At 41.4% G+C, this 25,387-nt stretch overlaps 1 protein-coding gene across 4 annotated transcripts in view; it reads left to right on the forward strand.

Annotated features, from left to right (window-relative positions):
* EPG5 (ectopic P-granules 5 autophagy tethering factor) overlaps positions 1–25,387 on the forward strand; it is a 105,663-nt gene that overhangs the window by 16,060 nt on the left and 64,216 nt on the right. For 3 of the 4 annotated variants that reach the window (XM_028098124.2, XM_028098125.2, XM_028098127.2), the window contains exons 4-15: positions 85–221; positions 1,316–1,423; positions 2,359–2,432; positions 4,340–4,445; positions 6,735–6,849; positions 7,483–7,633; positions 10,307–10,462; positions 14,137–14,294; positions 15,398–15,552; positions 17,434–17,574; positions 22,426–22,590; positions 24,703–24,822. In XM_028098124.2, the coding sequence (XP_027953925.1) occupies positions 85–221; positions 1,316–1,423; positions 2,359–2,432; positions 4,340–4,445; positions 6,735–6,849; positions 7,483–7,633; positions 10,307–10,462; positions 14,137–14,294; positions 15,398–15,552; positions 17,434–17,574; positions 22,426–22,590; positions 24,703–24,822 (1,586 nt within the window). The remainder of the gene's footprint in view (positions 1–84; positions 222–1,315; positions 1,424–2,358; positions 2,433–4,339; positions 4,446–6,734; positions 6,850–7,482; positions 7,634–10,306; positions 10,463–14,136; positions 14,295–15,397; positions 15,553–17,433; positions 17,575–22,425; positions 22,591–24,702; positions 24,823–25,387) is intronic. The other variant, XM_028098126.2, reaches the window with a different exon arrangement.

Genomic DNA, 25,387 nt, shown 5'->3' on the forward strand with positions numbered 1-25,387 from the left:
ATTAATTTATAGGTAGAGACACTAAAAATTCTCTCCAAAACACCATTTATGTGGGGCTCATTTAATCTTTTTTTTAATTTATAGCTTGTAAACAGACAGAAAGCTTTCCCTCTGACCTGTGTCAACTAAAGGAGTGCATCAGTGTCTTATTCATGTTCACCAGAAGGGTTAATGAAGATACACAGTTCCATGACGATATTCTTCTCTGGCTGCAGAAATTGGTAAGGGAACAAATAATTGAAGAATTATGTCTTCTTCTAGTTTTTTTTCAACAGCTTCTTCAGCTAATTCATTTACTGTGTTACTTAGTGACATTTTCTTTGTTCATGACACATGGAAATAAGTTATACTTACCTAGTGTGTCATTAAGCACAAAATATTTTTCTTTCTGATACACTTTAATCTCATCCCTTCAGCTTAGGAAGAAATGGAAATGTGGGAAGCATGCTAAATTAAAGATGGGATATGTATTTAGAATATAGGTGGTTGATCTAAAACCCGCCATATCATTTATTTTTATTATCTAGTGTTTAGTGTTGTATTCAATCATACTTTAAAAACTTAGAAAAAAGGCTGGTGTCAGGATTTGGGAGATTTAAGAAAGATGTTAAGTGTATTAGAGAAGGAGGCTTATTTGTTTAGTGATTGTGTTTTCAATGGGGCTGCCTTGGGTGCTTTTTTTTAGGTTAATATTAGAGTTCTTACATATGTGGTAAAGTCCCAAGCATACTTATTTGGGTTTGAGAATCTGTTACAAATTGAGACTAGATTAAACTACTTGGCTTGTATCTATTCACATGTGGCCAGGAACGTAAGTTGTATTTTGCCAGATAATAAAAACTGGGTTTGTAGGGAAACTACTTAGGATATATATATATTTTTAAAGATTTTATTTATTTATTTGACAGAGAGAGATACAGTAAGAGAGGGAACACAGCAGGGGGAGTGGGAGAGGGAGAAGCAGGCTTCCCGCTGAGCAGGGAGCCTGATGCGGGGCTCGATCCCAGGACCCCGGGATCATGACCTGAGCCGAAGGCAGACGCCTAACGACTGAGCCACCCAGGTGCCCCAACTTAGGATATTTTTATCATAGTACTCGTAGGTTCTTAGGCCTCTGTGTGCCTCTGTGGTAGAAACTCAACGTGTTGATAGTGTACCTTTGGTTATATACTGTGTATATACTATATATATGTGTGTATATACAGTAGATCTCTGGTTATTCTTCTAAAAGATTCATGTATGTAAACATTTACTAGGCCCCTAGGTACACTTTTCTTCTTATTAAATAGTGAAACTGTATGTCCTTCCTGTTCAGGTGTCAGTGTTACAAAGAGTTGGCTGTCCTGGTGATCACTTCTTCCTTTTAAACCATATTCTTCGATGCCCAGCTGGTGTTAGTAAATGGGCTGTTCCTTTCATCCAGGTATGATGATGGTCTTCTGATTTTGAGTGGGATGAGAGATTTTGTTAAACATTTTTCCTGAAGAAACTGCTTTTTTTCTCCTTTAAAAAACTACTTAAACACACTGATATTTAAAATAAAATTCTTAAAATATTTTAGTATATATTTATGTATTCACAGGCATTTTTATGCTGGAACTTCTTGGGCCACCCATAATTGATGAAATTAAGATAGAATTGCATAAGTTCCCCTATAGTCTGGCTTGGTAGATTCAGTAGTATTTAGTTCTGTAAAATTTCTGTGCAGGAAGACTCACTGGGACTTATTTTTTGTTTTTGTTTTGTTTTGTTTTTTGGTAATATTCAACACAGTTTCCTAAATTAATCCACCTCACAGCACAGTTGGTGTAGGCAAAAGAAACCATGAGCATCTCCCAGCTATCTCTGCTAACAGAGATCCAGGCCTGTGTGATTGGCTCTCATATAATCACCTTCAGTGCTGACTATATGGTTCACAGTTTCTCTTCTCTGCTGCTTGCCTTTGGGTTGTTTCGTTACTCATAGCAACCGCTCAGATGGGTGGAAGCCAAGTGCATGCCAGGTTCAACTTCTCCACATGACCTTTTCTTTAGTATTTCTGGTGGTGAGAAGTCTGAATCTCTTTAGGTAGGAGGAGGATTTTTTTTGTTTTATTTTGCCTTTGGACTAAAAGAGCAGTATTGTGCTTCGTCCTATAGTTACAGTAGTTGAAGTCTGCTCCTCAGCTCACGCTGCTCTGAGTGCAGCCGAACCAGGACTGCCAGGTAGCTCAGAGCCGCGCTCTCACGCTTGTGGATTACGTGCCATCTCCATCTTTGTTTTCATAACCGCTCCCTTTGTCAGAATGCTGGTGAACTAAGATAATGGATACTTGGGTTGTTGGTTTTCTAAGTATGCCTTTTCCTTTTCTGATTTCAGATCAAAGTGTTGAATAATCCATCAGGGGTCTTTCATTTTATGCAGTCCCTTGCCCTGCTAATGTCTCCTGTCAAGTAAGTGCGGAAGAGCTTAATGAAGTAGAAATTGAATACTTCTTTCTACCAAAGGATTGGCTTCCTAAACTGCCCAGATCCAGAGAACTGCTAAGGGAAGTGTCAGCATTCCAGAATTTAATATTGCAGATTTTCTTTGGGTTGGATACCCTTTGTCCCCAGGTGATCTTATTAACTGCTTATATATAAACAATTAAGCTTTTCTGGGTCCTCCTTTTTAGTGGGTTTGCCTCTTCTGTCATATATGTCATTGTGAAAGGTGCCATGGAGAGACAAGAAAGATCATCTTTTCCTTAGAAGAAGAGATGTAGTAGAGAGGGAAAGAAGTGCAGAGATCTGAGTGCTTGCTTGGGAAGCTGCGATCGGCATGCTAGCACTGGAGAGGCTGAAGAGAGGAGGTAGAGCAGTGAGAGAAGGTTCCAGGTGCAGGAGCTGGGTTGCAAGAAAGGGGTAGATCTCAGAGAAGGAGCAGGCAGGGCACTATTGGCAGGGAGAAGAGGCAGTGGCCCAGAGTCCGGGTGAGGTGGCTGTGTGGAGGACAGGTAGGAGATCAGCTTGGCTGGAGCGGAGAACTGCATGGGAGGTGGCCATACAGTGGGAGAGCTACCGCGACGTGGGTTATAGAAGGTTTTGAGGGATCCAGATTTGGTACGGTCTGGCCCTGTAGCAGTTGAGGGCTTTTGAATAAAGGTAAAAGTCGTATCAAGGAAGGCTAGGATTGACTGAAGGCAGAAGAAGATGTGCTTCTGCTTAATAGAATTACAGTTAGAGACTTCTGGCTCTCCTGACTCAGGATCCCAACTCATCATCAAGAGGACATTTAACTGGGGGAGAAGGCACGGTCTCCGTCTACGTGACCTTGAACAGTGTTATTACCCCTGGCTCTCAGTCCTGGAAAACCTGTCTGACTCGGAGCCTAAGTTGGGGTAATGGTGAACCTTAAAGGGGAATCTAAAGGTTACCTTCCCAGAAAAGGATTAAGTAGCTGACTAAATAAGGAATAGGAGTGGTTCCAACAGAACTCTGTGGACGCCCGGGCCTGAGTGACTGTGAGGGCATTGACACGCCCACAGACCAAAAGACAAATAGGAGAGCCGTATTATAAGGAAGAAAGTCTGAGGTCATTGAGGCATACAGGTGGGCACATACAAGGGACGGATACCAGTGGGCATTTGGAGCTTCAGGGTTGGAGCTCCTTGGGTTGAAAGGGAAGCAAACTGGAAGTCATGGGAGAAAGTTCCTGTAACAGGAAGGAATGGATGAACTTTTCAGGGTCCGGCCAGAGGGGAAGGAACAGAGGACTGAGAACCCTGTTGTAGTCCAAGAGAAGAAATTTCGCCACTTACACCTGCTCATCAGGTCTAGCCAACACCTTGTGAAGTCTGGTTGGCAGGAAATTGTCTCTAGTTCTCCCTCTCTGCCTGGAGACGGGGCTTCTCCAACACATGGTAGATAGGATTTTGACTTACAAATGGTTTTGCATTTAGAGGTACTCTTTTGCCCTAAACAGGCTTCTGAGTTACCTGCAGATTATCCTTTTATATTCAGTAAAGCATGGTTCCTCAAGTCGTGCCCTGGCAACAGTCTGTAGGCCTGGCTGGAGGTGAGGTCCCGCAGCAATCCGTATGTATCGAGGTCCCATGCGTGCGGGAGCTGGGCCAGCATAACCGCTTCTCTGCAGTTACTTGTCACTACTGATCTAGAATCCTCAAGGTCTGCACGATGAAGTTAGTGAGGTTTTAGCCGCCTTGAGTTCTCGCCGGTTCTTATTTCTTGTTTGCTAATTTAAACCATTTGAAGATTGGGTGGCTGGCTGACTCTTGTGCAGCGTTGCATAGATGATCCAGAGTGCATGCATGCAGGCTTTCTGTGTTTGTGTGATTGGAGCGATCTCCCTTGTCCTTTAGAAATCGAGCGGAGTTCCTGTGCCACATGAAGCCTAGTGAGCAGAAGCCATCCTCCTCGGGGCCTGCATCCGGGACGTGGACGCTGGTAGATGAAGGAGGAGAAGAGGTAACTTGTGGCATCTCATTGTTTTCATTAATTGTTGTCGGGCTCCTCTTACGTGCCATGCGTTGTCACGCAGTCTCTCCCTGACTTCTGCCCACAGCCCCCTGAGGCGCAGGTGCTGGTGTGAGAAAACCGAGGTGCCAGGGGTGAAGGATGTTTCCCAGATCAGGTCACTGAATGGTGGAGTCTCTGAGCCGGTGTGCTGTGTCGTCATCCTTGTGTAGGGTATCTTCCTGTTCAGCCGGGAGAATTTGGAACCTGGCAATATTTTCATATGGTGTAAAATTTACATTAGGATTTTCTTTTATGTAGTAACAAGTTCCTGGGCTTGCAACTCCCCCCCGCCCCCCACCCAATCAGGTAACGTGAGTCTGTATAATAAAGAGCTGGAGCTTACCAAGGTCTTCCTTTAACTCTTACGAATACTTCTTATCCAGATCTTCTCATTTGCAAGGTGAAGATGGTTCTTTATTCGTGGTGAGAATTGAATGATCAAAATCCGATTTCTCAGGATGGTGCTTGTTGATTTTTCTTTCAGCTGTACACAGGGTTAGTGCATCTGTAAGGAATTTTTCCTCCAGCTGGTTATCTGCCCTAGTGCTTTTTAAAATTTATTTATTTTTATTTATTTTTTTAAAGATTTTATTTATTTACTAGAGAGAGAGAGAGAGAGAGAGAGAGAGGGAAACAGCATGAGAGGGGAGAGGGTCAGAGGGAGAAGCACCCTGCTGAGCCGGGAGCCCGATGCGGGACTCGATCCCAGGACCCTGGGATCATGACCTGAGCCGAAGGCAGTCGCTTAACCAACTGAGCCACCCAGGCGCCCTGCCCTAGTGCTTTTTTATGGTCCACATCCTGACTTGATGTGCTGTCCAAGGTGGCCAGGAACCAGATTTACTAAGACTCCTCCTTTTTAAAGAAGTGATGGTTTGCCGCAGACAGTTCTCAGAATGACAGCCGTGGCAGCAGTGGGGATCATGTCTGTGTATTTGCCTCAGTGCTCTTTCGGAAACGGGGGGCCCCTTCACACTCATTTTACTCTTCAGACATCTCTGCTAGAGACTCAACAGTCACCTTGAAGAGAGCTTCTCAGGAGCTGGTGCAAATTGGTCTTTTAAAGATTGTGGTGGAACAGGTTTTTTACCCCCAAGAGTGTTCTCCTCTGAGAGAGAAGTCTTTTCTCTGGGAGGTTTCCTGCATTTACTCCCAGAGACAGATGATGGTTGGGGACCCCGCAGTGGTGCCTGGCCCCTGGCTAGCGCTCCCTGACTGTTGAGTGAATCCAAGAACTTGGGGAGTAGATGAGGATGTTGAGAGTGCTGTTGACTCAGAAAAGGCTGCAGGGAGGAAGGTGCTCTGGATTATGCTCATTAGTGGTTCCTTGATGCCGGCTGTGTATTAGAACCGCCTGGGCAACTTACAAATCTTGCCCAGGCCCACACACGGACGTCCAGATGTGTAAAAGCTTCCCAGGTGATTCTGATGTATGGCCAGAGTTGAGAGCTACTGCTCTAAGTAGAGTTTCTGAGGCTTGTTTGTTAGCCATTTAGGACCTAAAATGGGGTGGGGTTGGCAGTGGGGTAATGAGAGTGGCTTGGGAAATTAAGAATGAATTACATTAGTCCCTTGTTGAAATTGAGGTGATATATTCTTCAGGATGTCCGGATCTTTTTACAGCATTCCCTTTTTGAATGTAGCATATTTTAGGACACAAATCAACTTGATTTCTAAGATGACTTTAGTGCTCGGTATTAAACAAAAAACGCTAAAGTTTTCCCCTATGTAATCTCTATGTATGATCTGTTGTTCTCACCTGCTTTATCAGCACCAATTGGCAGTAGAGCTTCAGTTATCTATAGGAAATGCAAATTACTCAGCCATAAGACAGTTGAATACTACAGTAGGCCTTGATTTGGGAGCAAGAGACTTGTAGCTAAAATAACTTGGACTGAGTATGTGGTTCTTTAATTCATGTTGTCAAAGTACTGAGCTTTATAGTAAGGTTCCCCACTCTAGAGGAATTTTTTTCATTTAAATCTTCTTTGGGATGGACATTTAATGAGAGAATTTCAACCACAGAAGAATGGATATAATCCAGATGCACATAAAATTGTGCTTGCAATTTCGGGGGATTTACAGCCCATCTATGGAACTGATAGTAGGAGGACAAGTCCATGGAGACACATGGACGTGAGGTACCACTTGCATCTGTGATAATTTAGCTCTTGTAACTCTAGACCATGGTGCATTCTGATCAAATCAGCTGACAGGATTTTGCATCATCTCCCTTAGGACGAAGACCCCGAGACCAGTTGGCTTCTCCTTAATGAAGATGACTTGGTTGTCCTTTTATCCCAGTTTCCGTTCCATGAACTCTTTCAACATCTTCTTGGGTTTAAAGCAAAAGGTAGACTGATTTCTTTTGTCATGTGTTAAATGGGACGGTGGCAAGCTCAGCACAGGAACTCAGCATCCAGCCTTCCATCGTGGGCAGGTTCCCGATTCAGGTTCCCTGGTGCCTGACCATACCATGCGGACATGGTTGCATCAGATCCCAGTGAGATTTCCTTCCTTTCTCTTGTGATTGTAGTTTCCCACCTAGTGCTGAAATGCAGAAAGGTCAGCTAGCGTGCACATCACCCAGCTTTTCCTTTTTAAGATTTTATTTATTTATTTGAGAGAGAGAGGGGGAACACAAGCAGCGGGAGTGGGAGAGGGAGAAGCAGACTCCCTGCTGAGCAGGGAGCCCAATGTGGGGCTCGATCCCAGGACCCCGAGACTGTGACCCAAGCTGAAGGCAGTTGCTTAACCAACTGAGCCACCCAGGCGCCCCCCAATTCGCCCGGCTTTAATATGTTGTTTTTATTTTTGTGGTTTGTCTCAGGTTCCCCATTTCATGTTGATAGAAGAGCCAGAGCAGTGGGGATTGTACGTTTTCTCTGCCTTGGCTTTGTTTCCTCACTGAGGTGTTTACACCCGTGTCCTTCCGTGTTTTTTCATAGTAATTATAATTTCTTCCTTTTCTCCCATTAACTTCTAGGTGATTATTCACCTGAAACAACAAGACCTCAAGAGATGATGAAAATTTTTGCCTTTGCTAACTCACTAGTGGAGCTTCTGGCTGTGGGGTTAGAAACCTTTAATAGGGCACGCTACAGGCAGTTTGTGAAGCGAGTTGGTTATATGATCAGGTAATACTGCTGTTGCTACATCTGTTTTTGTTTGCCTTCACTGGGCTCAGACACACATGCTGTGTGAAATTGGGATGATGGACATTTCGCTGTAGGTTTCAGGTCTGATTTATCATAAAAGTAAGAATTTTTTTTCACCACCTATCAGATGGGAATTCTATAAATGCTTCCAGTCGGAGTAGTTGGTTAATTATCTCAGATTTAACTGGTTTGCTAGAGAATTGTCCTTGGAGTCAAGGTTCTCAAAGCAGTTGCTGGGTTGAACTTGGCCAGAGAAACTCAGCTCGGTCAAGGAAAATGAAGCCTCTTTGAAGCCTCTCTCCTTTTCCTTTGCTCCCTGTTTTCTTCTACCTCCTCACTTTTGCTGGGAATTGTCACTTAGCTGTGGAAGATTGGCAGTAGTCCTCTCGTGTCATTGTTTTCCTGTTACCTCTCTTATTTATTCTTGTTCTGATTTTCTGTTAAATTCCCTTTGAAGAAAGTTGCAAAGACTTCCGTCAGTGGCCGCTGTTTTGAGCTGGGGAAAGCATTATCATTTATTTGATTGAAAAATGGGTTTATGCTTTTATTATCAAGTATGAATAAATTTTGAGAACATGTGCTGCTTTTTATTAATGTTGTATCTTCTTTTCTGCATCATTAATTTTTCTGTCTTTACTGTCATTCCCTGCAGCACGTCCGTATGCTGTTATTTCTTCCAACCTCCTTTCCCTCCAAAAAATAGCAGCTAAAACTTCTCCCCTTCCTCAGTGATGTTTCCAAAACAAAATTGATTGTAATTAATTTATTTTTTATGTGTATCCATGTGCTTTGTAAAGCCAGGTAAATGATTATAGGATGCCCTGCAAGGCTTGGAGGTGACTTTTAAGGTCTTGAGAAAGCCTTTAGAAGAATGTAATGAAAATGAGATGGTGGGAGAAAGGATGGCTGGTGACTTGAGAGTAATTTCTTTAAATCTAAAAGCCCATTTACTTATTATCAGAAGTTCAGACATTCATTTTCTGATTCTGCTCAGTAAATAAGGTAAAACCTATCCTTGGGTTCGTATGTGTGATGTAGGATTGAGTGTTTACTGTGTGCCAGGAATGTACCTTCTCGTTTTATTCTCCCAATAACTCTGTAGGAGAGACATTGTTATTATTGCTTTAAGGTCAGTAGTCACTCTGTAATATTTCTCTGTAAATACTTACAGCTGATTATTGTAGTTTACGTAGCTTTCTCAGCGTTGTTCACTTTCTCCTTAAAACATTTTCTTTGCTTGGTTTTCAGGATCCCACATTCTTCCGGTTTCTCCTCCATTTCCCTGGCTCCTCATTTTCTGCCTCCTTGGTTGTTTTTCATCCTCACTCCCAAACTTCTTGATGTCGGAGTGCCCCAGGACTCGGTTACTGGACCTCTTCTCTCCATTGAAACTTGCTCTTGGGACTTCATCCATTCTCATGTCTTTAAATATCATCGAAATACTATTACAATTCTCAGAGTTCTATTTCTAGCCCGTGCCTCTCAAGCTTGTAAGCTGAGCTGCCAGCTCAGCACCTCTACTTGGATGACTCACAAACATTGTAGTTGAACACACCCTCGTCCCACCTTCCAAGCCACTTCTCCTTGGCCTTCCCATCTTCAGTAAGTGGCAACTTTATTCTTCTGGTTGCTTGGGCCAGAATACTGGGTGTCAGCGCTGTCTTTTTACACCCCACACCCAGTGTAACAGCCGATTCTGTCATCTCTAGCTTCAAAACACTGTCATCAAATCTTAAGATGCCACCCGATCTGAAGATGCATTTTGTGTGCCTCTAAGGAAAGAATGCTACAAAAGTTGGCATGTTATCAATTTAATACACATTCCAGTTGCGGGGATTACAGTGTGAAAGATGTGCATCTTTTGAAGTAATGAAACAAACATGCTGTGTTCAGAATCCAGCTGCTTCTCCCCACCTTCACTGCTTCCACCCTAGTTCATTCTCAGATATTTCTCCCTCATTCCAATTGTAAGAGCCTCCTGACTTCCCTTCCTCCTTTTGCCCTTATTCCCCCCTCAGCTTATTCTCACAATAGCCAGTGTTCCCTGGAAGTGGTGAGTCAGTAGCTCATGTCACCCCTTTGCTCCCAGTCTCATTCAGAGTAAAAGCCAAAGGGTTCACAGTGGCCTGGTCTTCATGTTCTGGTTTCCTGTCACTTTTCTGATTTCCTCTTCAGCCAGTCTCCCTCTCATTTATCTGTTCCTCCAACATCCTGAACACACCTTGGAGCCTTCACACTGGTGGTTCCTTCTACCTGGATGCTCTTCCCGTAGATATCTGTGTGACTTCTTCCAGTCTTTACTCGGATGTCCCTTTTCAGTGAGGCCTTTCTTGCTCCCAACCAACCCCCCTACCCTGGCCAACTCCCAAGAAACTTTAGTGCCCTCTCCTACTTATTTTCCTCATCGTGAGTTATGACCATGTGACAGACTGTACTTTTTACTTTATTTTGTTTATTGTCTGTTTGCCCTGCACTAAATGTAAGCTGCATGAGGGTAGGGCTTGTCCCCTCACTGAATTCTCTTCAGAGCCTAGAAGATAGTAGGTGTTTCATAAATATGTATTGAATAAATTAGTGCTTCAAATGTAATATAAAGGTGCCAGGATTGAGTGTATTAATGAAAAGTGCCGTATTGCCTTTCCTCCTGCTCAGGATGACCCTTGGTTATGTGAGCGACCACTGGGCACAGTTTGTGAGCCACAACCGAGGCTTGGGTTTGGCCCAGCAGCCCTACTCCGTGGAGAAACTACAGGTTGAATTTGATGAGCTGTTTTTGAGAGCTGTCCTACATGTGCTGAAAGCCAAAAGGTAAGAAGTATGATGATAGTTGTTGAGAAATGGCTCGTTGGCTGGTGAGGAAGATTGGTGTGAAAGTCATCGACTATAGTAGATCTCTTATCATAATGTCTAAGTGTATTTCATCTGTTTCTTATCTTGGGCCAATTCATTGTCTTTAGTTTCCTTATCTGTAGTGGTGACTGAAATGCTCTTTTTAAGGTTTCTTTCAATCTTAAAATAACCCGATTCTGTTATTTCAGTTTTGCCATCCCTGAACTTTTGGGGTAGCCTTGAACAAGGTGTGAATTCTATTTCCCACCTGTCTCAGTCCCTAAGTGAGGCAGATTAGGTTCTCAGTGCATAGTATAAATGATTTGCCCCCCCGCCCTTTTTTGGAAGATTTTATTTATTTATTTGACAGGGACGCAGCGAGAGAGGGAACACAAGCAGGGGGAGTGGGAGAGGGAGAAGCAGGCTTCCCGCGGAGCAGGGAGCCCTATGCGGGGCTCGAGCCCAGGACCCTGGGATCATGACCTGAGCCAAAGGCTGACGACGCTTAACGACTGAGCCCCCCAGGCGCCCCTGATTTGCCCATTTTATCGTTGAAGTTGTCTTACCGTGAGGATTCTCGCAGGTCCTGGTCCCCTGTCTTGGCTGTGTAAATGCTGTCTTCTGATCAAGTTGTCTTTGTTGCTGTTTATAGCTCGGGGTGATCTTGAGGCAGAGGCAGGGGCACAGTGGTGCCTCCTGCACTGTCTTCCCTGAGCATCTGGCCAAGTGTAGGAGCAAGTTCTGCCAAGCATTGTGCCCTCTGCTGGGGGACGCGGCCTCCAGCGCACTCACGAACTGCCTGCTCTCCCCACCGTTGCCTCCTTCTGAGTTGTCGCTGCTCCCTCTTGCCCAGGCCTCTCAGCTTCAGCCCGTATTTATTGTGTGTTGTGTAGTGGCTTTGAGTCTTGCCACCTTGGGCAAGTCACCTAGTCTTGTCTTCTCACTGTCTTCGTTTATAAAATGGAGGTGATGGTAATGATTCTCCCTGTTCCATTGACCTCATGGATATGATCCCAGGATGAAATGCAGTAATATATGGAAATACTTTTTAAGTCATGAAGAACCTTTTAGATGTAAGTGGTGGTGGTTCTTTTGTGGTTTCAGATGAAGAATAGAATAACTGCTCTCTTAGAGAAATAGCAGAACTCCTTGACTAAGTCTTAAGCACTTTTAGGCGCTCAGAAGGCATGGGTCTAAGATAAATAGAACTTGGGCTTAGAAATTGATCTTTACTCGTTACACTAGGTTGTTTACTCGTTACTATGTTGTCCATAAATTTGGTGGTCTCATGAGGTGCACTGGATCCTGTGCAGAACCCTGCTGGGGGTCAGGAATAGTCTCCTGTCTCTGATGTGTCACTCGTCATTGTGGCCGCTTAGCTGAGATGGAAAGCTCTCACCATAGTTACCTGCTCCTAGAGTCTGAGCTGGGAACCGTCCTGTAATTATACATGTAATTCACAAAAGTGATAATCATTTTAAACTTAAAAATATCAAGAACTGTTATTCTTGAGTATAACTTATTTTAGGAAAGAGATTACATGAGAATCAGATGTTTAAAGCCATGACATTTAAATTTATTTGACACTCCAGTAGAAATTTCTAACAGTGGTTATCCCCCAACCTAAAGCAAAACAAAACCAAAAGACAGTAAAAACCTAAGCCAGACTTACTGCATATCTTTCATATGGGGAATTTCGTATCCTGAAATACAGTCCTGTGACATTACTTTTAAGGCCTCTGCAGTTTCCAATCTCATTGTTTTGGGATAAGTTATACAAGAGTGTCAGGTCCTGTGTGAGGTGTTAGGATAATTTTTTATATAGTAAGACAGAAGCTTGGCCCAACTGAACTTAACAGTTTCTTCAGCCTTTGCTCAGGAGTCTAGCTATTGCTTTTCAGAATCTAGGTCAGTGGTGGTTTGGGCCACTGGCAGCGTGATGCCCCATAGATGTGGGTCAGGCATGTACTATTTAATTTATTTTCCCTTAATAAGCTTTGTTTGTAATCGGTCAATGTGTAGGTTTGTCCAAGATAGAGCAACAGTTTTGAGTGCCTCCCTATTTTTTTAAGATTTTTTTGAGATAAAATTCACATAACCAAATTTTAATGAGCATTCACTGAGTGCTGATTGTTTTCAAGATACTGGTTTAGGTAGTAGATAATTAAAATATAAGACTGTAGGTTACATTGTGGTTTGTTCAAAGATGAACAGAACCTGGTTTCTGCTCTCAAATTGTTGTGGTTTGTGTGTGTACGTAAATTACAGCAACTTGAGGCATTTCTCACTGTGTGGTTTAAGGAGCCCTTGAGTCTGAGTCAACCGGGATGACTAGAACCTGCAAATTCTTGGGCCCAAGCTGTGACCTACAAGGTCAGGATCTCTGTAGGCAGGCCTTGGAATCTGCATTTTCCAGTTTCCTGGTGGGTTGTTTTTTTTTTTTTTTGGTGAGTAAAGCGATAGAAGTTCATTAAGTGAAGATAATAGAAAAAGCTCTCAAGAGTGAGAGGGATCCCTACAGGGTTGCCACTGAGGGCCTTTAGGGTTGGTCTTTTATAGAAAGCTAACCGGGGAACTTAAATCCTTTTAACATCTCTATTGATACCACCGTTGAGCAAGGACTAGTAATAACACCTTCAATGGCTTACTTCCTTTTTAGGGTCTGGTTATTCTTTGTTGGTCACAAGTGATTATCATAAAAAAGATACCCACCCCACAGGCCTAGGGCAGGGTGTTCTGGTTTGTTCCCTTATCTCTGGTTTCCCCCATACCTCCTCCACATTTTTGGGATTTCTGTGATCCTGATCACGTAGCCCTCTGTTTATCTCTCCCTACCTAGCCCCCGCCTGTCCCTTACTCATTCCTCCTTCCTTAGAATAGTCTCCCTGTGATTTTTCTGCCCACTCCGGTGTGACAACCACCGATAAAGGGTATGATATTGCCAAAGTCAGGTATGGATGGAGTTCTGTAATAGTGCTGGAGGAAGTGCTTCCCAAGTGGGGGGATGGCAGGTTGGAGGTGCGAGGTTCTCGCCAGGCTTGTCCAGGAGTCGTCTCATACTCTGAACGCAGCGAGGGCTCTGGTTAGAAACGTGGGTCTGAGCTGTATAGTGGAGGCCTTTGAACGTGGGGCCGAGGAGTGTGAATTTCATTCGGGGATGAGTAGGGAGTCCCTGGAGGGTTTCTGATTCTTCTCCCGCTCACTGCACGAGCGTGTGTGTGCACACTTGTACCTGCACATAGGCTCAGACACATACATCCACATCTAAGCGCCCCTCTGTCACCCAGGCCTTAAAAAGATCTTTGGTTCAAAACACAGTTCTGCCTCTTAACTACCCTTTCTGTGCCTGAGTAGCCTTATGGGTAAATTGGGGAGAGTATCAATAATAATACTTACCTTGGATTTAGTGAGGATGGAGTGAGATGATCTGTATGGTAGGGTGATAAGAACAGTGCCTGGCACAGACGAAGTGCTGTGTGAGTATTGCTGTTACTGTTACCTGTCCTTGAGGCGTTGATGGCTGAAGCATGTTACAAAAATTGCAGTGTTGTGATTTAAGAACTTTTTTTCCTACCAAAGCAGGTCTGCCTGCTTTCTCAGTGTGGTGAAGGTGACTGATATATGAAACTATTCCTACTCTTTAAAACACGCAGACTTGGCATTTGGCTGTTTATGTCGGAAATGCCCTTTGGGACGCTGTCCGTCCAGATGCTCTGGAAGCTCTTCTACCTCATGCACCAGGTGGAGAGTGGGAATCTGGAGAAGCTGTGTGTCACTCTCCCGCCTGCTGAGTGCAAGAAGCATCTCCAAGGTACAGCCTGGCTAAAGTGTACAGATAGATCTTTTCCTACCTACCCTGTGTGCCTTTGCTCTTCATGGCTTTGTTCTTTTCATTTTTAGAAGGACTAAGAGTATTTTACTCTGTGTACTCACATGTAATAATTTTGAAATTCGAAAGATTGCTTTATTGTTTTCATATATTAGAATGCTAATTCCAGTTTTCTTATTCTTGAGATGCTCTGGGTAGTAACTTGTTAAGATCCCAGCTCGGGCATGGGAAATGAAAATTGGGTTGTAAATGCCCCCATGGAGTTATTTTGAAAATACAGGACATTTGATGGACTATCTTTGATTTCTCAAATGTGTAAACACAGGGAAAGAAGTATAGGCTTATTGCCTTCTTACTGTAAAAATTCCATCAGGGGAATATATTTTTTAAACAGACTTTTTTTTTTTTTTTTTTTTAATCTTTCCTCTCTATCTTTGCCTTTGTGGCATTTAGTTTTCTGTCATGGATCCCAAAGCTGTTTGTCAGTTGTGCCCCCTTGTGACAAAGTGTAATACTGCTTACGTTGCATCCTCTGAGAAGTTGATAGAACGAACACACTGTGTACTGTTTATCACATTTAGCGGTATTGCAGTCATGGTAATAAATAATTTCTCACCCCAGATTTTCATTTATAAGAAAATCTCTTTTGTTTGGAATGAATGCTGTGTTTGTGCTGAGTGCTTTGCTAGTCCTAGCAGTTTTCATTAGTAAGGTCATCATCATTCATTTGGCTGACAGTTACTAAGTTGTTTCAAGTGTGTCTTTGAAGGTGTCTCACCCGGTGACAAAACCCTTCACTAGTTACTAGTGTCATTTAATCTTCAACAGCCTTTTAAGGCAGATAGAGAAACTGAGAATTGGGGATGTTAAGTGTCACCTCTGAGGCTACATTATATGTAGAGTTGGAATTTCATCTGGTCCCTGCCTTTTTCCCCGAAGCCTGTAGAAATCCATTCTGGAACAAAGAATCTTAAATATTTCCAAATATCTTTTAATTTTATATCTTCTTTCTCTCTGGAAGAGTGATTAAAGGTGATATGTCTTCATTCTTTCCCTATTTTAATTTTCTTGCCCCGAACTTGCAGACCCAGAACACTTTGTGAACTTTGAGAAGTGTCTGTCTTCCATGAATAGCTCGGAAGAGATTTGCCTTCTGACTACATTTGCTCAGATGGCTCAGGCCAGAAGAACCAATGTGGATGAAGACTTCATAAAAATTATTGTTCTGGAGATATATGAGGTTAGAATATTAAGTTTTAGAAATCAGCTAAAAAATGTGTTCTTGGGGATTATCCGTGCGTTGATTCTTTTGGGATTGCTTTACCAAAAAAATGTGATGAACTTGTACTGTCCACACTCATGGAAGGAGATAGAAAATCAAAGGAATATCATTTTGCTGTAAGGAGTATTGAAAATATGAATCATACTCATTCCATTTCCCCCTGCTGTCTCTTGACATCTGATGCGTGAGTTTTGGTGAGGAATAGACAGTCTGATGACACAGCCTGACACTTGGGTGTTAACACTGTCTGTTGCCCTCTGCCCCACAACACTGCCAGTAACACGGGGGCCTGGCTTCCGAGCCAGTGTATTTCTGTGTTTTTTAAAAAGTTTGTTTGTTTGTTTGTTTGTTTATTTAGAGAGTGTGCAAGTGCGGGGAGGGGCAGAGGGTGAGGGAGAGAGAATCTCAAGCAGACTGCCCGGTGACCCCGACACGGGGCTCGATCCCACAACCCTGAGATCATGACCTGAGCTGAAATCAAGAGTCAGACGCCTAACTGAACCACCCAGGCACCCCTTCCAAGCCAGTTTAAATGAGATGGTGGAAAGAGTACTGACGCTCAGGTAGAAGACCTGGGTTTGTTTTAACTCTGCTAGCAGTTGCCCATCTCACAGCTGGAAAGGTGCCCCACCACTCTGGGCTCAGCTTCCTCAGCTATAAAATGACAGGCTGGGATGAGATCCTTGCCTTCTTCCTCTTTTCACTGAGCCATCCCTGAGGGAGGATGAGAGTGGACTCTGGACCCTGAGTGTCTAGAGACATAACCCATATATTAAAAAAGATGCATATTTTCCATTTAGGTTGTAATTTTTCTGTTTATCTTCATTAAAAAATATTTCTTCCAAACTACTCAAGTAAACTTAAAAGTAAAATTATGTTTGAGGAAGATTATCTGAGTTTATTACCTTCTCCCCAGTACTCCAGTTTGAAAATGGTAGAACTAGATGATCTAAAGTTCTTTTCCAGGATCAAATATTAGGCTATTCTTATATTTGTATTTTGTACTTATGCATGAAGTTAAGGCCTAAATCCATCTGGAATTCCAGACTGTCTTCATGGTATGAGAATATTGCAGGGGGTTGGGGGAAGGACCGTTTTCATATACAGTAAGTGGCATTCTAGAACAAGGTCTTTTGTGAAAGTAACATTTGTGCTCTTGAATGTTTCAAGGATTTTGGCCAGTGCTCACAGTAAAAATACGTTGTGTATTACATTCTGATTCTGCTTGTATGTGTCTGTGTGTGTGTATACATGTATGAAATTGAAGCAATACTTAATCTTACTGAGATGCACTCTCACCTTTTTCTATTCTGTTGTTATTTTTCTGTTCTATTCCCTTGTATTTTTAAAAAAGTCTGCTTGCTTTGGCATGAATGGATTGCAGCCTGTGCTTTGGAATACGTTGTTTAAGAGAAGTTGGTGAATTGAACATTGCTATTTTAGAAGCTCTTGTAGTTGAGGATCTTATTTTGTAGGAGAGAATAGGTATTTCTATGAAATGCATTCTGATTTTCATCATTTTAACAATTTTCTCAATTTTAAAGAAGTTTTTACACCAAAGGGCCTATTTTATAGCTACAGACAGACTTTGGGGTATACTTTTTGCGTGGGGAACTTGGAGTGTTTGTGACATAGTTGCTTCCCTGCCCTTCCTGACTCACAGCCTCAGGGTAGACAGTTTCCCCTCCGAAGGTCTGACATCTTCTTGAACATGGTGTGACCCTAGGCTCAGTGTGAGATTCTTTCTCCTTTACTTGAAAGCATCCTAAATGAATTATGGAACTGTGTTTTGACTGGTAATTGACCGAAAGTGCAATCTCCACCTCCTCCCACTTTTAGGTATCTTATGTCACCCTGTCTACCAGAGAGACTTTTTCAAAGGTTGGTCGAGAGCTCTTAGGGGCCATCACAGCTGTTCACCCTGAGATAATTTCTATCATTTTGGATCGAGTTCAAGACACCATTGACCAGGTGGGAATGGTAAGAGCATTGATTTTGTTTGTTTTGCTTTTTTTGTTCTGTTAAATTCTGCATTCATGGAGCAATGAGAAAAATAGGTTGTTCGGAATGACTGAGTCACGGGTGCAGCCAGATGAAGAGAGCACGTACTGTGTCCCAGGGTCTGCCATTCACCAGGCCTGCTTGGGGTTAGCGGCTTCATACAAAAAGTTGTGATTGTTTCTCTTTAATCTCCTCCAAGTGACTTTCCCACCTCCCTCAATAACAGGTTTTTCTTTTAATTGTAGTCTATAGTTAATAACAGTTTGCATTTCAAAGTTTGTTTGGCTGTCATAATTTTTATATTTTATACTTGGAAGAAAACAACCCTGATTAAGAAGGATGGCCCATTTACATCAGCCAAAAGCAGAATTAAAAGTGGTAATTTAAGTTGAACAAGACACATACAGTTTATTTCTGTCATTTGTCACAATCCCTTTTGTAATTTTTGTTGATGTTAAAAACAGGTGTGTTGTGATATAATTCACATGCCATACAGTTCATCTATTTAAAGCATGTAAGTCAGTGGTTTTAGTATATTCTCAGAGTTGTGCAACCATCACCACTCTCAATTTTAGAACATTTTCTTTACCTCAGAAAGAAACCACAAACTCTTTAGCTATTACACTCTGTCCCTCCAACCCCTGCAGCCCTAAGCCATCGCTAATCTACATTCTCTCTCTATATATTTGACTCTTCTGGGCATTTTATACAAACGGAATTATACAATATGTGGTCTGTGACTGGTTTCTTTTACTTAGCATAATGTTTTTCAGGTTCATCCATGTTGTAGCGTGAGTCAGCATTTCAAGCCTTTTAATGTTCAAATATTCCATTTTTTGGATATGCCATTTTATTTATTTATTTATTTATTTATTAAAGGTTTTATTCATTTATTTGTCAGAGAGAGAGAGAGCACAGGCAGGGGGAGCGGCAGGCAGAGGGAGAAGCAGGCTCCCTGTGGAGCAGGGAGCCCAGTGCAGGACTCTATCCCAGGACCCTGGGATCATCACCTGAGCTGAAGGCAGACACTTAACCAGCTGAGCCACCCAGGCGCCCCTGATGTGCCATCTTTAAAAACATACACTTAATGAAGATCTTTTTCGTCATCTGTGAGAAGGCTATAATGTGTGAATTTTTCACATGGCAGGTAGTTACGTGTTATAACCTGAAGAGGAACATTTAAAGTACTTTTCTGTATGGTATTTGAAAAAGGCCCTTCTGTCTTATAGTCACTGCATTATCCCTATAGGATAGATGACTGATAACTGTCATTACTTCATCACATTCAAAAGTGGGCAAATTCCAGTGAAAGACTGGTTCACGAGACATATTTTTTCTAAATGAAGGATAAATGATATATCATGCTTTCATTGGAAGAGTACATGGTACTTTTTTTACATTAAAAAATTTAATGGTGGTAAATTATACACAGCATTAAAATACGCCATTTTAACCCTTTTTAAGTTCAGTAACATTAGGTACATTCACACTGTTTTGCTGCCTACCGTCACCATCATCCATCTCTAGAACTCTTTTCATCTTGCAAAACGAACTCAGTGCTGATTAAACACTAAGTCCCCATTCCCTCCATCCTCCGCTCTCCAGCCCTGGCAGCCAGCATTCTCCTTTCTCTCTCTATGAGTTTGACTACTTTGGGTACCTCATATAAGTGAAACCATCCAGTATTTATCCTTTTCTGATTGACTTACCTCATTTAACATTTTGTCCTTGATGTTTGTGCATGTCATAGCATGTATCAGAATTTCCTGCCTTTTTAAGCCAGAATAATATTCTGTTGTAAGTATAGACCACATTTTATTTATCTGTTCATCTGTTGATGGGCACTCGGATTGCTTCTTCCCTTTGGCTGCTGTGAATAATGCTGCTACGAATATGAGTATACAGCTATCTCTTGAGACCGTGCTTTCCATTCTTTGGGGGTTATGCCCAGAAGTAGAATTGCTGGAGCATAGGGTAATTCTATTTTTCATGTTTTGAGGCACCACCATACTGTTTTCCTTGTGACAGCAGTACTTTTTAAGAAAAGCATTGTATCCCACTGTGATATGATTATGTTGAGATGAAAGGCCTTTTATATGCACTATATAGGAGCATGGTTTTAGTTGTTCAATTTTGAGTGATTATCTGATGGGATGAGTCCCAAAGAAATATACATGGGGGGGTCACAAGATTCTTTCCATTTGATTGAGCTCATCACCATTTTCTCTTAAGTGTTTTTCTGGTTTGGGCTATACTTATATTTTTAAATTTGGTCATAATACTTCAAGTAGTAAACTGTACCCAGAGATATGTTTAACTTAACTGTAAAAATTGGGACCATAAGGTTTTTAGAGCACATCTTCTAAAAGATGCCTCCATTCTCTGTTTATACCTGTAGTTCCTTTGTGCTCTGGGAACTTGCTGACATTTTTGGAGTAACTTGTTCAAACCCTCTATGCCTTTAGATGAATAGGATAGCTTTGAATATTTTTGTTGTCAGCTTGGGATTATCAGGAATCAGATGTAGCCCCAGAGCCTGGAAATGATTTGTGGGCTCTAATCTGTTCTAGTTTTCAAATGTTGAACCATTATTGTTTCCTGGAATAAAAGCCACTTGGTCATGGTATATTATTCTTGATATATGTTGATAGATTTCAGTTTGATAATATTTTTTGTTGAGGATTTTTACATGTATATTTATGAGGGTATTGATCTATAGTCTTATTGTTATGTCTTTGTTAGGTTTTGATTTTAGGATTATGTCTGCCTCATCACATGAGTTGGGAAGCATTCTTTCCTCTTCTATTTTTTAAGAGTTTTTTAAGATTGCTATTAATTCTAACTTGACTGTCTGATGGAGTTTACCAGTGAAATCATCTGGCCCTAGAGTTTTCTCTGTAGAAAACCCTTTGACAACAGTTTGCATTTTTAAAACAAATATAGAGCTGTCCAGATTTTTGTTTTTCCTTAGTTAGTTTTGGTAAGTTATGTTTTTAAAGGCGTTTTCCCGTTTCATCTAACTAGTTGAATTTATTGGCATAGAGTTGTTGGTAATATTCCCTTGTTAACCTTTTAACATCCCTAGGGCCTTTCACGAAAGTCACATGTTGATTCTTGGTGGACAGACACTTACTATACCATTATTTTATCTAGCTGGGATAGATGTTTTTCTTGACAGATCTCATTGCTGTACTCACTGTTCTAGAACCATTATTTTGCCCTTTCTCTCAGATTCTCACAGGGTAAAGTAGGATTTTTCCATCTTTAAAATTACTATTTTACCATTTTATTCAGAATATTCAAGACCTTTATTAACAAATCCTCATGAAAATTTAACTATGTGAGTGCACACACACAAAGGAAAGGAAAGGTTTCTTTAAAATTTATTGTTTCTACTGTTCTTTCACACTTTGTTTTGCCTTTCATTGGGAGCAGTGCAGGAACCTGAGAAAAACTAGTACGTATGTTCTCGATTTGTGTTGTCCAATACTATAGCCACTAGGTACATGTAACTATAGAGTCCTTGAAAGGTGGCTAGTTCAAATTGAGATGTACTGTAAGTGTAAAGTACTCACTGGGTTTCAAAGACTTCGTATGAACAAAAAGCATTTAACATGTCACAGTAGTTTTGTGTAATGATTACATGTTGATAATGTATTGGATGTATCGGATTAAATGAAATATATTATTAAAATTATATTGTTTCATTTAACTCTTAAAAAATGTGGCTGTTAGAAAAATTAAAATTACATATGTGGCTTGCATTATGTTTCCGTTGGATAGCACTGTTCTAGATGTTATAAAATGAATTGCTCTTCTGATCAGTCTCCCTTAAAGCGAACTATTGAGTGAACCCAGATTTATCTTAATTTGCACACATGGATATGTTATTCAGAAAGTGATGCTATAGACTTTTTGTAAACAGGTTTTAAAAAACTTTTTATTATAGAACCTTTCAAACCTGTGTAAAAGAGAGAATAGGGTAATGGATCCCTGTGTACCCATCATCCAGCTTCGACAGTTACCAGCTCTTGGTTGATCTTGTTTCCTCTTCACCTCCATCCATTCACTCCTTGTCCCTCCTCCCCAGATTGCTTGGAAGCTAACAGAAATATCTTTTTAAATGCCACAGAAGAAATAATTATTTTTTTTATAGTTGACATGCAATATTATATTCATTTCAGGTATACAACATAGTGATTCGACAGTTCTATACATTATGAAATGCTTACCACGATAAGTGTGGTCACCATCTGTCACTATACAAAGTGATTATACCATTGAACGTAATCCCTACGCTGTACTTCTCATCCCTGTGACTTATTGATTGTATAACTGGAAGTTTGTACCTTTTTTACCCATCCCCTTACTCCCCTCCCCTCTGGCAACTACCAGTTTGTTCTCTGTATTTGAGTCTATTTCTGTTTTTTGTTTATTTAAATAATTATCGAAAGTGCTAACTCTTTTTGTAAAATGAATGACCATCTCCTCATTTATCATGGCTTTAAATTTGGGTCTTGGTATTCTTAAATGGTTTTCTTAAATGGAAGTGTATCAGTTTATATATAAATAAAAGATTGTTGACCTTTACAAAAGGGTAGCAAAATGTGCTTTTGGTGTATCATTAGTTTTTTTTTTTTTGGTGTATCATTAGTTTTAATATTTATTTTATTTGCTTGTCCATGATGTCCATTTCATTTGTCTAAAAATCAAACAAAACCCCTCTTCCTTTTGGAAAAAATTTTTGCAAGCAGTTTAATAATACAATATTATAGTAATACAGGATTGTCCTTAAGTTTCGATCTTAATTATCATTTTCTTTTAAATAAGGTTTCTTTATACTTGTTTAAAGAACTGCCTTTGTATCTCTGGCGACCGTCTGCCTCTGAGAGAGCTGTGATTCGGGATTGGTTATTGAATTATAACCTGGCAATGGTGAAGAATAAATTGGCCTGTGTTATTCTAGAAGGACTCAATTGGGGATTTGGTGAACAGGTATGTGTTAAAACCATTCTTTAGAAACTGGCGGTTCTATACACATCAGTTTTAAAGAAACATTTTCTCAAAACATAAACATTTCCAGTTATCATTTGCAAGGTCTGCAAATTCTATTATCTGTGTCAGAGTTTAGGATCTTTTCTTTAATTCTGTTTTGCAGAGTGACCATCCTTTACATGAAGATAAATTGTTCCATAGTGAAACTTCTCTTTTTCCTAAGACTGTTTGTATCTGTTGTGTTATCTCTAGCTGTTTACTGCAGTTCCTCCTGCTTGCCCCTCCTGACTCTTGTCTCCTCCTGCATTTTGTCTCCTCCTGCATTTTATCTCACTTGTCACTGCCATATTTGTCTCCTAAAACACTGTGCATCGGCTAAGAGCCGGCACTCTAAGCAGGCTGCAGGCCTGGGTTCTGTTCCCAGCTCTGCCACCTTCTGGCTGCATGACCCCGAATGCATCTGAACTCTCAGGGCTTCATTTGGTCATCCGTCAGCATTGATATTAACACGCTTGCCTTGTAGGGTTGTAAGGATTCAGCGAGTTAGGACGTGCAGAACATTTAGGACAATTCTTGGTGCACATTAAGTACTCGGTGGTAGTTTTTGTTAATAATAGTTTATTAATAGCTTTATTAATAATAGCTTATTATTATTGAGAGTTTGCTACCTATCATATGTCTCTCTCCAAAGATGCCATGTCAATGATTTTGACTGTTAAAACTTTCCTTCCTCTTGGGACGCCTGGGTGGTTCAGTTGTTAAGCGTCTGCCTTTGGCTCAGGTCATGATCCCAGGGTCCTGGGACCTAGCCCCACATTGGGCTCCCTGCTCCGCGGAAAGCCTGCTTCTCCCTCCCCCACTCCCCCTGCTTGTGTTCCCTCTCTCGCTGTGTCTCTCTCTGTCAAATAAATAAATAAAATCTTAAAAAAACAAAAAACTTTCCTTCCTCTTTACCCTAGACCTTATTAGTTAGCTCCTAGATCAAATGTTTTGATATTATACAGGGAAAATGGGAGAGAACTCAGCCCTCTCTGTCTGTCGACTTTTATTCTCAGCAAATCATTTAGTCCTCCTAGCCGTCTTGTGAGGTTTGCATGAACTTGACCCCTGTTGTACAGATGAGAAAACTGGAACCGGGCAGCTTTTCTCCCCAGGTGTCCCTATCCACCTGGGTCTGCCCCTGGTGGGGCAGCTCCATTTGGAGCTTCTCCCACTCCAGTGCTGGTGGATGAGAGCTATAGGGGGCTGATTTCCATCTTCATGTTCTCTGCTTTGTGAGTAGAACCCCCCTCCCCTCAGCCCTTCCTCTCCCAGCTGGCTGTGTGAAGACTTCCCTGTGAGAGTCTCCATGATCCTTCATTAGTTAGGAAAGTCATCTTCCGTTAAAGGATTAAGAAATGTATTTCTTCAGGTTGCAAAGGAAGATTGGATGGGAAATTCGATAGGCAACTTCAAGCTCCTGAAGGAATATTTTATCTGTGTTATCTTTTTTTTTAAGGTTTTATTATTTAGTTATTTATTTAGAGAGTGCACACGTGTGTGACCGGTGGGGGGGGGGGCGGTGCGGGGCAGTGGATAGAGGGAGAAGGAGAGAGAACCTGAAGCAGAGACCCTGAGATCATGACTTGAGCCGAAATCAAGAGTAAGACGCTTAACCGACTGAACCACCTGGGTGCCCCTGTGGTTGTTGAGTATCTTCTATATTTTCACTGATGATAATGAAAGGGAATATAGACTTAATTTATTAAATATTTTCCTGTTTAATAATAAGTGAGCAATTTCCCAGCTTGTGGCAATGCCCTTAAAGTTGTAACCCAAAGACTTTATAGAGCTTCTAGGGTGGGGGTAGGGGAGTTACATTCAAAGATATACCTGGGGTCCAAGATGAGTCAGGTTCAAACCTATCTAAGTACAATTAATGGTTCTTTAAGATTTCAGGGTTTTTTCCTGTTGTCATTTTATAACTTAATTGTTAGGGGATGTAATTTTTGGAATGCTTAAGTTCTATATCCAAGATCCTTTTTTACTGTTTTTCCTAGTCTTTTTGTTCAAGGGCATGTTAAAAAAAAAAAATCAAGATGGCTTTTTTGTGATTATTTTTCTCTTTGAAAGGGTACCCTTCATCTGGATCAAGCAGTCCATGCTGAAGTGGCTTTAATGATTCTTGAAGCGTACCAGAAATTCCTTGCACAGAAGCCGTATGCCGGGCTTCTTTCTGAAAGTATGAAGCAGGTATTTCCTTTTCTTCTATACTGAGATCATCTTTATTGTAAGTGGCCTGGGTGGATAAAGTTACAGTATTTACCCTTAGATTGCCTAAGACCATTTCTGGCAATTTAAGATCCTGAAATTGAATTCTGTGGTTGGATAAAGATTTTTCTTTGAGAAGTAGCTTACGTATGACAGTTTCAGTGTTGTGGAATTCAGTGGAAGCTGGAGCTGGCGTGTCCTGGCTCAGGAGAACGGACTGAATTTTCAGGAGCTTTGCAAACCAGATTGTTAACCTGTTGGTAGCTTGCAACTGACCATGGTGGGAGTTTTTACACTACCAAAATTGACAAACCCTGTAAATGATCTCCCACGCTCCAGCTGGTTGTTAAAACTTACTTATCATCACACCATTTGTTGTATATCAACCTTTGTATTATTGCTTCTTTGCTTGCACTGACTCAGATCAGGTTCACAAAGTGACTAGCAAGTAAGCAGAAGTGGTAATTGTGAGAAATTGTTTTAATTGAGTGCTGCAAACATTTGAGTACTGGTAAGTAGTATATCCTCTCTTTTGAGAATGTTGTCG

This window comes from Eumetopias jubatus, unplaced genomic scaffold, assembly GCF_037043125.1.
Source record: "Eumetopias jubatus isolate StellerSeaLion01/CBP00866 unplaced genomic scaffold, mEumJub1_p1.0 scaffold_16, whole genome shotgun sequence".
Taxonomy (NCBI): domain Eukaryota; kingdom Metazoa; phylum Chordata; class Mammalia; order Carnivora; family Otariidae; genus Eumetopias; species Eumetopias jubatus.